Source organism: Bidens hawaiensis, unplaced genomic scaffold (genome assembly GCF_021521415.1).
Source record: "Bidens hawaiensis isolate Kalapana, Puna unplaced genomic scaffold, B.hawaiensis_p1.1 tig00040035_1, whole genome shotgun sequence".
NCBI classification, from domain to species: Eukaryota; Viridiplantae; Streptophyta; class Magnoliopsida; order Asterales; family Asteraceae; genus Bidens; species Bidens hawaiensis.
In genome coordinates, this window is record NW_027497051.1 from 27,528 (window position 1) to 41,792 (window position 14,265).

General features: G+C 34.9%; 1 protein-coding gene, 1 long non-coding RNA gene, 1 other non-coding gene and 1 pseudogene across 3 annotated transcripts; 2 read left to right on the plus strand and 2 right to left on the minus strand.

Moving 5' to 3' along the window:
* Positions 1-1,219: 1,219 nt before the first annotated feature.
* On the minus strand, positions 1,220-3,794 carry LOC143591755 (uncharacterized; annotated as a pseudogene).
* Positions 3,795-5,867: 2,073 nt separating this feature from the next.
* Positions 5,868-7,276, plus strand: LOC143591746 (uncharacterized). The gene is made up of 3 exons (XR_013145763.1): positions 5,868-5,939; positions 6,839-6,892; positions 7,021-7,276. It is a non-coding gene; the product is annotated as an uncharacterized LOC143591746 (long non-coding RNA).
* A 1,358-nt stretch (positions 7,277-8,634) lies between these two features.
* On the plus strand, positions 8,635-8,850 carry LOC143591767 (small nucleolar RNA U3). Its single transcript, XR_013145770.1, has one exon. It is a non-coding gene; the product is annotated as a small nucleolar RNA U3 (small nucleolar RNA).
* A 1,316-nt stretch (positions 8,851-10,166) lies between these two features.
* On the minus strand, positions 10,167-12,270 carry LOC143591747 (E3 ubiquitin-protein ligase HAKAI homolog). Its single transcript, XM_077071862.1, has 3 exons — positions 11,975-12,270; positions 11,113-11,171; positions 10,167-11,025 (listed from the first exon to the last, which is right to left on the minus strand). The coding sequence occupies exons 1-3, from the start codon at positions 12,263-12,265 to the stop codon at positions 10,275-10,277; spliced, it is 1,101 nt and encodes a 366-aa protein (XP_076927977.1). The 5' UTR covers positions 12,266-12,270; the 3' UTR covers positions 10,167-10,274.
* Between the last annotated feature and the right edge of the window lie 1,995 nt (positions 12,271-14,265).

Here is a 14,265-nt window from a genome sequence, read left to right on the forward strand (position 1 = left end):
TCTTAACTTCTTGTACACTTTATGTACCATTAACCATTTAAAGATTTGTGCTTACATACACATTGTCATTGAAACAACAATCATTTGGTTATTGGCCACAGATGGGCCGTGCCAATCCAAATTTGGCCCAAAGATCAATCATTTGTTTGGGTCGCAAACTCATAGTGTGACAAATAGGATTGGTTCGTCTATTAATTTATTTATTATTGTGAAATTATTGAAGAAGATTGATTGTTGATAGTAAAAGCATGGCACGTGACAAAGAACGTGCACCCATGTGAGCAGACTGGCTCCACAAGGTCAACATCTGACTTTCCCTTCAACTTTAAGATGGATGACCCATATTGCATTTAATAACCCCCTAGCCTAGGATGGCGATAGGACTCTTTCACACGAATATTACTCGTATCTATTTGTATACTCGTCTGTATATCCGGCTTAATAGAGTTGAGTTATCTAGTACAGATAAAATATAAAAGGAAATAGTTACATAACAGATACTTACGTTGTTTCATGTAATCAAGTCAGGTATCCTCTTATACCATACCATGATTGTGTTCGTCTTAGATTTACCCGTTTGGTTTGGGATCACTTGTCATACCTAATTCTCCAAGAGGATATAACTATGAATCATTCATAGGTCATAACCAAAGTCTTTATCAAGATTTTCAAGGTAACTAAAAGAAATATGCGAACTTACATTACTTTTTCATAAATTCATTACGACTTTCTTTGTTAATATAAAAATATATCACCTCTAAATTCTTGGGTTCATACTTGATTTTCTTGTAGAAAACGTATATCTAAATCATGTAATGATATATACTAAGTTATATAATATATACATTATTTGTTGATTGATTAAGATGCCTTTGATGCATATTGACTAAATAAGAAAATATATCCATGAGAACATGGGAGTAATAATGACATTGCTAGCAACAAGCACCTTAATATATATTATATATATTCAATTGATAGCTATCCAACAAGATGGAATATAAAGCACTCTAGCATATTTGAGCCTAAGCTTTTCTAGCCGAAGTATCATCACAATTCAACACACTATTTTTTTAACCTACTAAAGAATAGCACAAATAAAAATATCAAAAGAAAATGTAAACCAAAAATCAAGAAATAAGCAAGCCAACACACATCACTTGTAGGGAAAATATCTAGCTAATGCTGCTATGACCATCACATTTGACTTCGAGTCAACTCAGTGGTGTTGAGGCGGCGGCACTGCAGGCTTACATTGGTAGCACTTGGCAAATAACCCAAACGTATCAACCTGTCTTACGAAGTTGGTCATACTGGCCCATCCACCAAACCCAAACCCGACCACTAAAACCCATATGACTATAAACATGTTGACCACGTACATGGCTGACCAACTCGGTAGGAAGGCAGGAGGTTTCTCTGCCGCATTCTGCATACAAAATTTCATATTATGTAAGATATCATGAGGACTTGAGAATAAGAAAAAGGGACTAGTTTTGACATTCAAGTATAGTTAAAGGGACTGGCCAGCTCATCTCCGACATAATACAACACACAAAGTGTCCGTGTGGCATGTAACTAAATGGAAAAGGACTTGCTAAGCCTAAAATTATTAAATGCAATTGTACGATTTTTATTAAATCATCAAAAATAATGTATACTTCTAAAATATTTTTTCCTTATAGATATAAAATAAATATTATTCTAAATTACCTCCTAAAAAGATTTTCTTTAGAATAAAGACATTTTTAAAAAGTTAAGGTATGTTATTTGTCATGACTCATGAAGTATATGAAAATCTACTCACTCTCTCTGCTAGACTGCTACACAGGAAAACATGAATTATAATACAAAATGTAAGGATATCTATCATAAGTCTGGCAAAAGAACATCGTAGAATAGCAAACAGCATTTTTTTTAATAATAATAATAATACCTGCTCTCTCTTAAGTCTTTCATTTTCCTCTTCCAAGCGTGACACTTTGTTCTCCAATGCCTCGGTATAAGCCTATCCAAATTCCAACCATATATAACTCTCTCATAAACTTTCACAAACCACAATTACTCTATTATTTTAGGAAATGATACATATGGAGGCCACCCTAATATTCATACTTTTTCATTAAAGCCACCCAACTATGCATTTGGTTTCGTTTACAACCAAATTCAGGCAACAACATGCACGGATATTGTAAAATAACATTGATGCTTTTAAACTCTGCAAGGGTATTTTGTCTTTTCAAATAAAATTTCATCATTAGGCATGTGTTTGGCTGAATTTGGCATCCAAATAGCATGTGATCACCCGGGCAGAAAACGAAGAGTTATTTTGAAACGATACCTGTTTCCTTGCTCTTGATCTTGCAGCAGACTCGCGATTCTTAATCATTCTTTTCTGTCTCCTTTCAATAGTCTTCTCCAACAGATCTCCTCCAGAAGCAGCTCTTTTCCTTCCAGGTGTTGTTTGTGTATCGGAGGATACTGTCATCTGAGCCTCAGAATAGGCCATGTCACCGACTATATGCTGATCTGGCATGAACACAGGCTGCTGAAATGGTTGGATTTGATGCTGCATCCACTGTGCCAGTTGTTGCTTAAAATTCTGTTGGGACGGTTCAGTTAGTAAACCGGAAGAAGTCCTCCAAGGTCATCTCGCCAAGTGTCAGTTGTTGTTTCGTATTATCATCACTGTTACTACTATCATCCTCCTCCTTTTTTATATCTTGCCACAATTCATCGACGGTTTTCTTGGTGAAATCGAGCAGGGATGATGAAGATGAAGAAGCAGAAGCAGAGGCAAGGTGTGTGGTTTGATTCCGTTGAGTGTTAATGAGGTCATCAACGTGATCCCATGGTTCGAGTCCCCATCGATTCCCTAATTTATATCCTAATAATTTCCAATCCAATCGATCGATGTTCCTGTAAACGAACGAACGGAAACTGTGTTTGTTTGTATGAAATTGATTTTGATTTAAGGGTGTTAATCGGCGTAGGAAACTGACCGGCGCTGATGCAGAAGACAGAAGCTTGAAGAAGACAAATGGCTCCGATTGCAGTGTGGATTTAGGCTGTTCTTCCAGGCAACAGAAAACCAAGCTTGGTTACTTGGTCGCGGGGGTTGGTTTGATTGATTGGTTGATTGAGATGTGTAGAAAATTTAATGGGTCGTGTTTAGGTATTTCCAAATCCATACCCGGTTATAAAAGTCCATCTCAAACCCGTTGGGTTTTAATCGGGTAATTACCCGTCGGGTTTCGGGTTTCCTATCGGGTTTTGATAAAATACTTATCGGGTATACCCGGCTCAAAACCCGTCGGGTTTCTATCAGGATTTTGACAAAATATAACTAATCGATTACAAAGATGATTACCATAAAGGTAAAATATCTCGAGGAATTAACATAAACAAGTTTCGACAAATAATATATTTGGAATATAGTATATGTATAATATAATAAGCTATATCGGGTACATCGGGTATATAATAGGGTAAATGGGTCTATGTTATCGGGTAATCGGGTATATTAGAAATCCCAAACCCACAAAAATTTTCAAAAATATTCCCAAACCCTAACGGGTCGGGTATTACCCGTCCCATTTATATCGGGTTTCGGGTTTTCCCATCGGGTTTGGGTTCATTGCATTCCCTATTTTAAACTATTAACTTTTTGGTAGTTGTGGATTTCAATTAACGAAATGGCTAATGATTAGTCTATTCTTTTAACATGTTTACCTCCAACGATTCATGACTAACAGAAGCATAACTTCGGTCATCTCCGGTAATTGGAAAAACATTTCGGCCTAAAAACCCAACATTTTTGTCCAAAACCTCTTTGAAACCATAAATCGGGCCTTTAGGAACATTTTTTAGTGAAAAAACCCAATTATCGAGGTCTCCGAAACTCTAGGTGATGGTCACCAAGAAACGTTTTTGATCGGAAAATTCCTTTTTCAGGTGGGAAACCATCGGTAGTGGTGTTCAAATAGTGGTGTTCGGGTAGTGGTGGTCAACGGTGGTGTTCAAGTTGAGTTTTCCAGCGAAAAAGGAGTTTCCAAGCAAAAAAACGATTTTCCGGCGGTCGGAGACTAACGAAGTTACGCTTCCTTTAATCGTGGATCGTTGGAAGCAAACGTGTTAAAAGGTGGGATTGTCACCAGCCTTTCGTTAGTTGGGACCGGCAGCGACTAAAAGGTAATAGTTATGATTATTTAAAACCAATATACCAAATATTAATTTTAACCCTTACACACTTTAACTTTATCATAACATGTAAAGCGGGTGGGTGGGCGATAGTCAAGTTGCAAGCGTGTTAATCGAGTTAATAGGTTGTAAGAAATGTGTCAACCAGTCATAAACGAGTTAGTGCGTCAAGATGATTAACTTAATATGTTAAATATGTCAATTCGTTAACATCTTTTTTAATTAAGCTGGTCAGCCAGACATTGGCTTTATTATTAAAGATATCGAACAAAACATCTAGTCGTTGGCTAGACCAGGGATGAGATTTTTTCCTAAATTTCCCGTACCCATTAGGAATATGTAGGGGTTTTTATTGGAATTTTCAAAACCCATCACTCTAACAGTGTTTTTATTAAGATATCCTCAAGGCTGTTTTTCAAACTATTGATAATCAAAATATAAGTACTAACAAGTTCTAATCAAACCATAGTTCTCTTCTCTTCTTATTCCAATCAATTGCTATTAATAGCCACCATAAACTGGTTTTTTTTTTATTATAGTTGATTTGTTTTATTTTTAGTTTTGTATTATGTTTTGGTTGTGGTATTACGGTTTTGATTTTGGTATTATAGAGGATTGATTGTCAGTACCGTATCGGTATCGATATTAAGGTTAGTGGAGATGTTTTTAAAAAGAAAGAAGAAAGTGGTACCAAAGCGAGTGTCGTACCTAACGTACCCGTACTATTAAAGTCGGGTACGGGTATAGGTACCCAAATTTACTGCTTTTAGGTACGAGTACTTTTGAATACAAGCACGAATACAATACCGATCTCATCGTTAGACATCTATTAACATCCTTAAGAATGAAGGTTGCTATTATGAGATGGAAGATATTTTGAAACACTTTACTATCTAATCTTTATGTTAGATATAGTAATAGCTAGTAATCTAACTTTTTATTAGAAACAAGTTGGTAGTTTTCATGCATCAAGAACATAATTTGAAATGATTTTTGAGCATCTGGGGATTAGTTGTTTTATAAATCTTTTATATTATCTTTAAAGCATAGTAAGTAGCTAAACACAAACAAAAGTATTATTAAAGTGTATATGAAACCAAACAATATAAATAAAAGGTATTATTAAAGCATATATGAAACCAAACAATATGTCCAGATTATACGGGTTTGACTGTCTTTGAACGTATCTTTACTTTTTATTGAGAAGTTTGAACGTACTTTTATCTATTTTCTTAATTATATGGATGATAATAATTAATGCATTAACATATGATTAAAAATTAAATTATTCAATGATAATCTTAAAACTAAATGATTCAATGAAGGCTATGGGTGTGGTTAAGGGAAGGACAAGAATACTATCCTGCGTACACAAAAATGATGAGAACGAGCTCACTCAACATCACCTCCCTCTCCTTCACTTCACCAGTGCTCGTGATGGGGCTGAGCACCCTCACGCATGCCACCGAGTCCTCCTCCTTTTTGCTCAACCCCCTTTTTTTTTTCTTTTCATTACTTTTGGTTTTTAAATAAATGAAATGGAGAATGACGAATAATGATATAAAACGAGTTGAACGATGAAGAAAAAAACTGATGTGACGTTTATATGACGAATGATACGATTAATTTATTCTGTAGTGCAAAACTATCTTTTATAAACATGTTATTCAATAAATGTTTCTAGTTACTGTCAACGCATTGCAAGGCCAGATTTTTGGGGAGGAGAGTCCGAACTACTGGTTAGCATCTTCATACACACACACACACACCATTTCTATTCTATGCATTAGATTGTGGCTCAACAAAGAAATTAAAATGCTAACTTTCGGCTTAAAGGGTGAAACATGCGAGTGTTTATTTTTAAACTTTTCTGATTCTGTTAAGGTAGTTGCCAGTGAAATTCTGCACTTTCTTGTTATACCTCAGATGCTTGATTCTTTGTTTGTCTTAACTGCATACAGTTATTGAATATGCAGAAACATGACCTTACTTGTTAAGTACAAACTCTATTTTTAAACAATGACAAGTCTATTTTTTTTAAGAGTAAATTGTGGCATTGTGTACATAAGTATGCATCTGCGTATTCAAAAACTGTATGTGGTTAAGACTATGCAAAGACTCCAACATTTAAGGCTCAACAACAAAGCACAGAAATAAATGCAGGAAAACTAACAATTATCTTCTCAACACTGATTTAAATGGAACAGGAATAACTTAACATCTAGCTTGACAAAATCAGGAAAGTTTACAAATAAGCCCTGCGTCTATCTACATTTTTTATAATTTTCCCTGTTATGCACAAACATATTGATTTTCTTTGTTGTGCCACTATATAATGCATAGAAATGGCGTGTGTACACATATACGTACATATACACACACGCGTGTGTGTAGATATGTGGGGTGCATAATTGTATGCATATGCGTGTGTGCAATTTTTGTGAAAGTCTTTAGGTTGTTTTTTTGACAATTACCCCAAAAAACTCTAGGTAGCTTTCAACTCATTAAAATAAAATTTTTGTTTGCTAGTTTGGCCTGTTGGAGATATAACATAATAACCCAAATCGACCATTTGTAAGTAAGGCTCCAAAGTTAATTTTGGGTTTATTTCTTAACTAATGCATTTTTTCTTCTATAGGTACTCTCCAAATTATGTCGCCAACCAATTGTTGTTTATATACCCGAGCATGAGGTATTAATCGTTATAAAGATTCTTTGACTAGAGGTGGCAAAACGGGCTGGTCAGATAATGGGTCAAACATGTATGGGTCAGATATGATTTTTGAGGTAACTGATTTGTTACATGTTCTGTACTTGCAGAATACAAGAGGTGGTTACGGGTCGGGTTTCATACCCATTGCTGAATATGGAGCGGATTTTGGGAAGGACTCAAAACAAGGAAAAGCTAAGAAAGCTGTGAAGCTTTTGTACAGTGGAAGCAATCATTATGATCTGCTTGTATAATTCTAGTATGTTTAATATTAGTTCAAAAGTGAACTTTTGGGATGTTTAGAAGCTTAATAACAACTTAAGAAGGGTATTTTTGGCATTTAATTGATTTTATTGGAAGTTATTGGTGACTCGGATTGTTGTTTTCATGAAGTATATTGAATGTTTTACAAATGAAACTATTGAATGTTTTACACCTATTTTGCAGTTGTATAGTTGGTAAATGGTAACCAACAAAGAAAAATTATGAACATAAACAAGTTATATCAACTTGTGTTTAAATCAGTTGCTCAAGATCTTGGGCAAAATTTGTGGGTAATGTTTGAAAGATGCAAATACACTTTGTTAGGGCGTTGCTATTCATACACTATTTTGCAAATACTGACACCAGGCTACGGTCTTGTCAAAGATACTTCTATGACATAATGCTAATCATATGATGCACACAACCTATCAATCAATTCATCAAACATACTAATAGCGGGTCGTATGGTTATTCTACATGGAATGTATGGCATTATAATACTATCAATATACTTTCAGACATGGAATGCTTATTTTGACACAATACTAGTCGTATGCTGTGTTATACTAGTAGTATGGTTTTAGGCAGCATATATATCCGTGTGTCCTCCATTTCAAAAAACACACAACTTCCATCTAAAAATCTGAAAACGTCACAACAACGGTGCATCAGTATTTAAAGTGGTTGAAAAACCATACGATTAGTATGATGTTTCATACTATTAATAAGCCTTTCTTTGTTTTTTGGACAGCTTTGTGAGACATTCTTTCTTGAAATTCCATATTACTGGTATGAGATTCCATAAAAATAGTATAATTATACACGCATTGTACTAAATGTTCGTATGGCCTGCAAAAAAAGGAAAAAAAGACTGCAGGGTTAAATCCTGTCTGGTGTCCGAATAGCTTGAATGGCGTATGGATAGAAAATCCGCATTGTTATCATAAGTCTCTAATGTTCTCTTACAAAATCGGCACAAATTCTCAACAGGTAGTAGAAGCTATATGGCTTATCATCATGGTCATATGATTTGACTTTTCCTGTCAAATGTACCAACTTTCAGCTATGAGCAGTGAAAATGGTATGATGCCTTCATCTATTAAGTATAATCAAACATATACATCATTCATAAAATCACAATGAAATTATGACAAGGAAAACGAAAGATATGCAAATCAATGCTAGACTTGAAAATTTACTAGTTTTACCATCAACCCGTTCCGTTTTCAGGTAAACAAATAATACCCAGCAATTTTTTGTTTTTTTGGATTGTCATAATATATAAATAAGAGAGATTTCAGTGTAAATAGTTTTCTGTTTGGTTTTTGAATTGTTAATATAAAAATGGAAATAGATTTGTGAAAGAGGACAAGCTTAGAATAGGTTTAGTTATATATCCCACATCGGTGCAAGGTGGAAAAGAGCAGTGCTTTATATAGACCACAAGTAGAAGATGAGGCACGACCTTACTTGAACAGGATCTGTTCTATAGGCTCGTACCTCTGTATTCTTGATTCCTAAGAAGACAGAAACCCATGTCTGGTTGATGAGCTAGGACCGTGTGACCAGAGCATGATTAACGGAGCTTCATGGTTATCTTAAGCATGGCTCAGTAGAGGATCGTTGCTGGCTCGTATGATGGGTCTTGGCATGGTCTCACGGTTGTCTGACAGACAAATTCCCTTTTTTGATGAAATACCCATCTTTAATGATATGCTGATTCGTTCACTGCAGTCATCTAACGTTGAATGACACAGATTGTAGATTCTTTTATTGCAGTTTGTTTGGTAATTTTATGCTAAAAGTGAGCAGTTTATATATATACCAAATGATGGATGAAATGCCTGTGTTTCTTCCACAATTGTACAGAAAGTAGTGGTTTATATTATCTACCAATACTCAAAAATTCCCTTTTTTGATGAAATACCCATCTTTAATGATATGCTGATTCGTTCACTGCAGTCATCTAACGTTGAATGACACAGATTGTAGATTCTTTTACTGCAGTTTGTTTGGTAATTTGCCGAAATTTTATGCTAAAAGTGAGCAGCTTATATATATACCATATGATGGATGAAATGCCTGTGTTTCTTCCACAATTGTACAGAAAGTAGTGGTTTATATTATCTACCAATACTCAAAAATTCCCTTTTTTGATGAAATACCCATCTTTAATGATATGCTGATTCGTTCACTGCAGTCATCTAACGTTGAATGACACAGATTGTAGATTCTTTTATTGCAGTTTGTTTGGTAATTTGCCGAAATTTTATGCTAAAAGTGAGCAGCTTATATATATACCATATGATGGATGAAATGCCTGTGTTTCTTCCACAATTGTACAGAAGGTAGTGGTTTATATTATCTACCAATACTCAAAAATGTCTGGAAGCAATTAAGAGTATTTATGCATATACGTATATCATTGACAAAATCAGAAATCAGTTCAATCACTTCTAAGTTCTAATTTCCTAAAATCCAGTTGAAGACTCATCCGATTCAGTGATTCACCCACTCGACTAACAGGCAGTTAAGTTGGCTGGTATTTGCCACCAGTCAGTCAAAAGCCGTAAAAACCAGCAAAACCGCTCAAGTTACAGAAAGTCTGCCAATTTGACCTGTTTGAAATACATATGGTTCGATTTTAACAGAAAACAATTTACGGTTCAGTTTAAGGTTTGGACCATGAAACCAGCCGTGTAAATCAACACAAAAGACCCAACAGACCATCCACTTTAGTTTGTCATTTCTTTTTCTAAAGCTGTAGTTAAGAGCCGGGCCCAACTTTCTCATCAAAGCCGGTCAAACCAGACCGTGAACATCCCTAAAAGATCCTTAACAATTAAATCCCTTACTCAATTCTAACATATTTGTATCGTAACCATCATGGATGAGAATGCTCTTGAAACATGAAAAAAGCCATGTTTTGATTTTCCAAAAATAAAATATAACCAAAAGGACTGGCTGCAAAAACTACTCATGACAACATCTACCCATTTGAAGTGACCACAACATGCAAATCCAAGACCGATGAGAATCATATCAAAACTAACAAGTTACAAAACCGTCACAAAAAGTCGAAAACGGAATATCAACAACATTAATCTTGACCATTTCCAAAACTGTCACGCTTGTCTTGCTGCCATCCATACCCCATTCCAACATGACTTGGATCACCACCATGAAAACCAGCAAATGGCATAGGCTGAGGCGGTGGTTGTGCCGGGTTAGCCACCTGCGATGGTAGACCTCCTTGAAAGAAACCACCTTGATTCATAACCATAGACGTGTCAAACGGTTGACCATTCGGTCCAACATTCCAACGCTGAGGATAACCCAACAAAGACCCTTGTTCTACACCCGCTTCAGGAGCCTGTTGACCAATGTAAACCGGTTGACCAAACGAACCAGGACCCATCACACTCGGGTTCACCGGTACTACAAAACCTGGCGGCTGAAGTGCAGTCACTGGGTATTCAAAACTCGGTTGCTGAACATGCAACGGGTTTGACCCATCAAAACCATGAGGCGGGTTGGGATTGGGGTTAACTGGTGGCTGTATGAGTGGTCTAACCGGGGGTTGGGGTTGGGACCGATCACCATCTTGGGCTGGTTTTGGAGTCGGGGCTTGAACCGTTGACTCAGAAGTTGTCGGTTTCTTAGTGCTTGCGACTTCAGACTCGTTTGCATCTTTTTGAGGATTTGAAGTTACAAGATCTGCATGAACCGTGTGCACATGGGCCTCAAAATTAGTTTTTTTCACAAACGATTTTAAACAATGTGGAGCTGCACAAATGAAGATTCCTTCCATCATTTTAATCGTCTGGATCTTCTGAATACGTTCATCACACCTGTGTAAATATAATAAAACACGGGTGGGGTCAATTATTATTTTAACTGTGAATCAAGTTGTTTAAAGACAGTAATTTTAGTCTTACAAATAGCATAAAGAGTCACTCCTAGCACAATCCAGACAAAACACATGCTCACAAGGCATCTGCAATAACCAGAGTTTTTTGTGAAAATCAAGATAACCAATAATTAATATTCTACATAAGACTGTATTATTATGAACTTAATCATATAAAAATACAACACACTGCCCTGATCATATAATAGAAGTCAAAACAGATAATCTTTTGTTACAGGTAGAAATACCAAACACTTTCAATTATTTAACCTTTTTATTGATAATTGTGGGTTAAATATAGTTATACAAGTAAAGCAAACCAAACAATATATAAACCAACCTTTACATCTTTTTTTTTTAATTTTTAGCAACCAATTTAAAATTAGGAGTGAAATCCAAACCAACTTATAATCTATTACATACTCCAGCAGTCAACCTCAACTTGCAACCCGTATGTTGCTGACGTGGCACTGGTTGCTGCATGCCAGCCACCACATCAGATGCCACATACGCAAAAAACGCCTATGTGAAAAATGTTAAAACAAATGTATTTACAAATTTTAATTTAAAGCAATAGTAAATGTCGCATTAGATGCTACTTGCCATATATATATATACATATACACTATAAGGTTCATGGTTCTGTCTTTAACGGTTTGATAGTTCAGAAAATGGAATCGGTTGGTTAACATTTATTATTTATGATTCTTTTAGGAATATAAAGTTATAAACATACATTATATTCATAAACAATCCTTATCATCACTAAGCATTTAATACAAAACTATTTTTTTGTTTAAAATCGTCCAAACCGAACCATCAAGTTGCAAAACCATGAACAATCACCAACTACAATAACCTATAACAATACAAGAAGTTAAATTACATACCAAACGTCCATAAACCGCTACAGGAAAATCACACTGAACACAGAAATGAACGCGTTCACCAAGCGGTCGGCGGGACCTACGACCCACCGTCTTGACCAGAGTAACACCGTTGGTGGAACCAAGGCTTTTAGCCACAGGAAGCTCCGCGAGAACGAGGTGGTCGGGACAGGCAACTGTAACGGTCTCCCCTGATGGCAGCTTTGCTCCACCAATACCAATACCAATACCACCACCAGCAGCACCACCACTTTCCGAGGGTGCAGCCTTGTTGCTAAGCCTAATTTGAAGCATCTTTACAGTTCTGAATAATAATAATGATAGTTATTAATTAAGATTAACATAACAACATTGAATATCATAAAAACATGTTAAAATGAACATCAATTGAGTACAAGTAATGCGTAAGAGAAGGAGGATTAGTGATTTAATAATGTGAAACCCTAAGTTAAAGTTAAGAGATAATAAATTAGGAAAAAGAACAAAACCCTAGAAGATTGATTTGATGGATGCATATGAGATCAAATTAACAATAATAATAATAATATTAATGCGAGGCTGACTGATAAGATAAAGATAGAGATAGAGCCAACGTAGATTTACCAGTTCAAGACGATGATCAATTAATTTTGCGACACGGAGACGACGACGACTGTGGACGAACGACAGGGTTGGTTTGAGGGCTCATTTTGAGGATTACTTGTTATATATTTATACCCATTATTATTATTATTTTTATTATTATTTTAATTTTTTTGGTAATTGCAACTTAATTGTGTATTAGGTCACCGCACTCTTTAATATCGGAGAGCTCCGTGACCCTATTCCGGCCAATATGTTGTCTTAACTAGCCAACTAGGCCCACAACCTCTTTGGCTTGGGCGTTCTCCGGTAAACTATACCACCAAATACCACTTGACATGTAACAACTCGGGTTTTCCAACGAACAAATTGCTATCTTTTACTCGACCAGTTTTATGATTCGGGAAGTTAACACTGAAAAGAGATAATAAAAAACCTACTAATTTTTTTTAATTTTTATATTATAATATGGTACTCATATAAAAGATAAAAAGACACTCGTTATTATGGTGAATTTGTTTTTCAATAAAAACATCGTAAAAAAAAGTTATGGACGTTTTAAAATGATGGGGGAATTTGGCATGTGCCTTGCATGTGGAGAGAGAAAGTCAACAAATGTGTTATTCTTTTTATGCCCTTTACCTTGCGTTCACACTTGATTTCTCTCTAAACTAACCTCAACCCTCCATATTCAAAATCAATGGACAAGATTACTTCTTATCCTTCCTACAAAAAGTATACTTCCTATTATAACCTAACCCTAATATATTATAATTAATATCAAATATTAATTTAACAATATTTTCTTTAAACCAACATCATAAAGTTAACGTTTCGTGTCCAATAGTTTCAGTAAAGTTTCATGTGTTTATATATGTATAGATATGTAAATGTATATTATTAATAATAAATCATTACTATTTTATTTAAAAACCCGACCTTAATATTGAGGCTTATCGTTGCTAAAACATCTTTTTAAATTTACCTATATTTATTATGTATATGTATGAATACGTATATCTATATATATATATATACATGTATTATTTATTTTAAACAAAATTATAATAAACATATTTAACGTATTAAAAGTGTCAATTAAACTTTTACCATCGAAACTCGTTAACGATCTTAAGATATAAATTTTACTATAATTGAATATTTAAATGATTATTTTTATAATAGATCTCAATTTGTATTTATTCAAACTAATTATTTATAAGTTCAGTTATATGGCAAACAATGAATTTTTATTATAACAATAATCTTTCGAGAGCAATCGTTCAATCCGTAAACGTACCAATCGTAATTGTAACCCAATCCACATAAAAATCTTAAATTCATTATGTGTATTACATCATTCATAATTCGTTCATAATATTATAATATTTAATTAGGATTCTTGTCGATATTTTCTGAAGAGTGTGATTTCGACCTTCTTGTCATAAACATTTCCGTTCGGCTTATTCGATCAGGTGAGTTTATCATTCCCCTTTTTACACCCTGTTTTCAACCGTTTTGGGGACATATGCATACGTAATCATATTTTCATACTATATATATTCAAACAAATGCATACGTGTTGTTGTGAAGTGATTTAGTCAAACTTACGTGCTAATTGCTTACTTGTGTTATTATTCAATCAATCTTATGATGGAATTACTATTCAATCAATCATATAGCGGGTGTTCCTGCTGGTGACCAATGCCCGA

What these genes read in the sequence shown, in the direction of transcription:
- LOC143591747 (XM_077071862.1), bottom strand. Translation starts at nt 12,265, where the DNA reads ATGCTTCAAATTAGGCTTAGCAACAAGGCTGCACCCTCGGAAAGTGGT. An exon ending in TAGCGGTTTATGGACGTTTG is followed by an intron (nt 11,172 to 11,974) that starts GTATGTAATTTA and finishes TGGTTATTGCAG; the next exon opens with ATGCCTTGTGAGCATGTGTT. An exon ending in AGTGACTCTTTATGCTATTT is followed by an intron (nt 11,026 to 11,112) that starts GTAAGACTAAAA and finishes ATATTTACACAG; the next exon opens with GTGTGATGAACGTATTCAGA.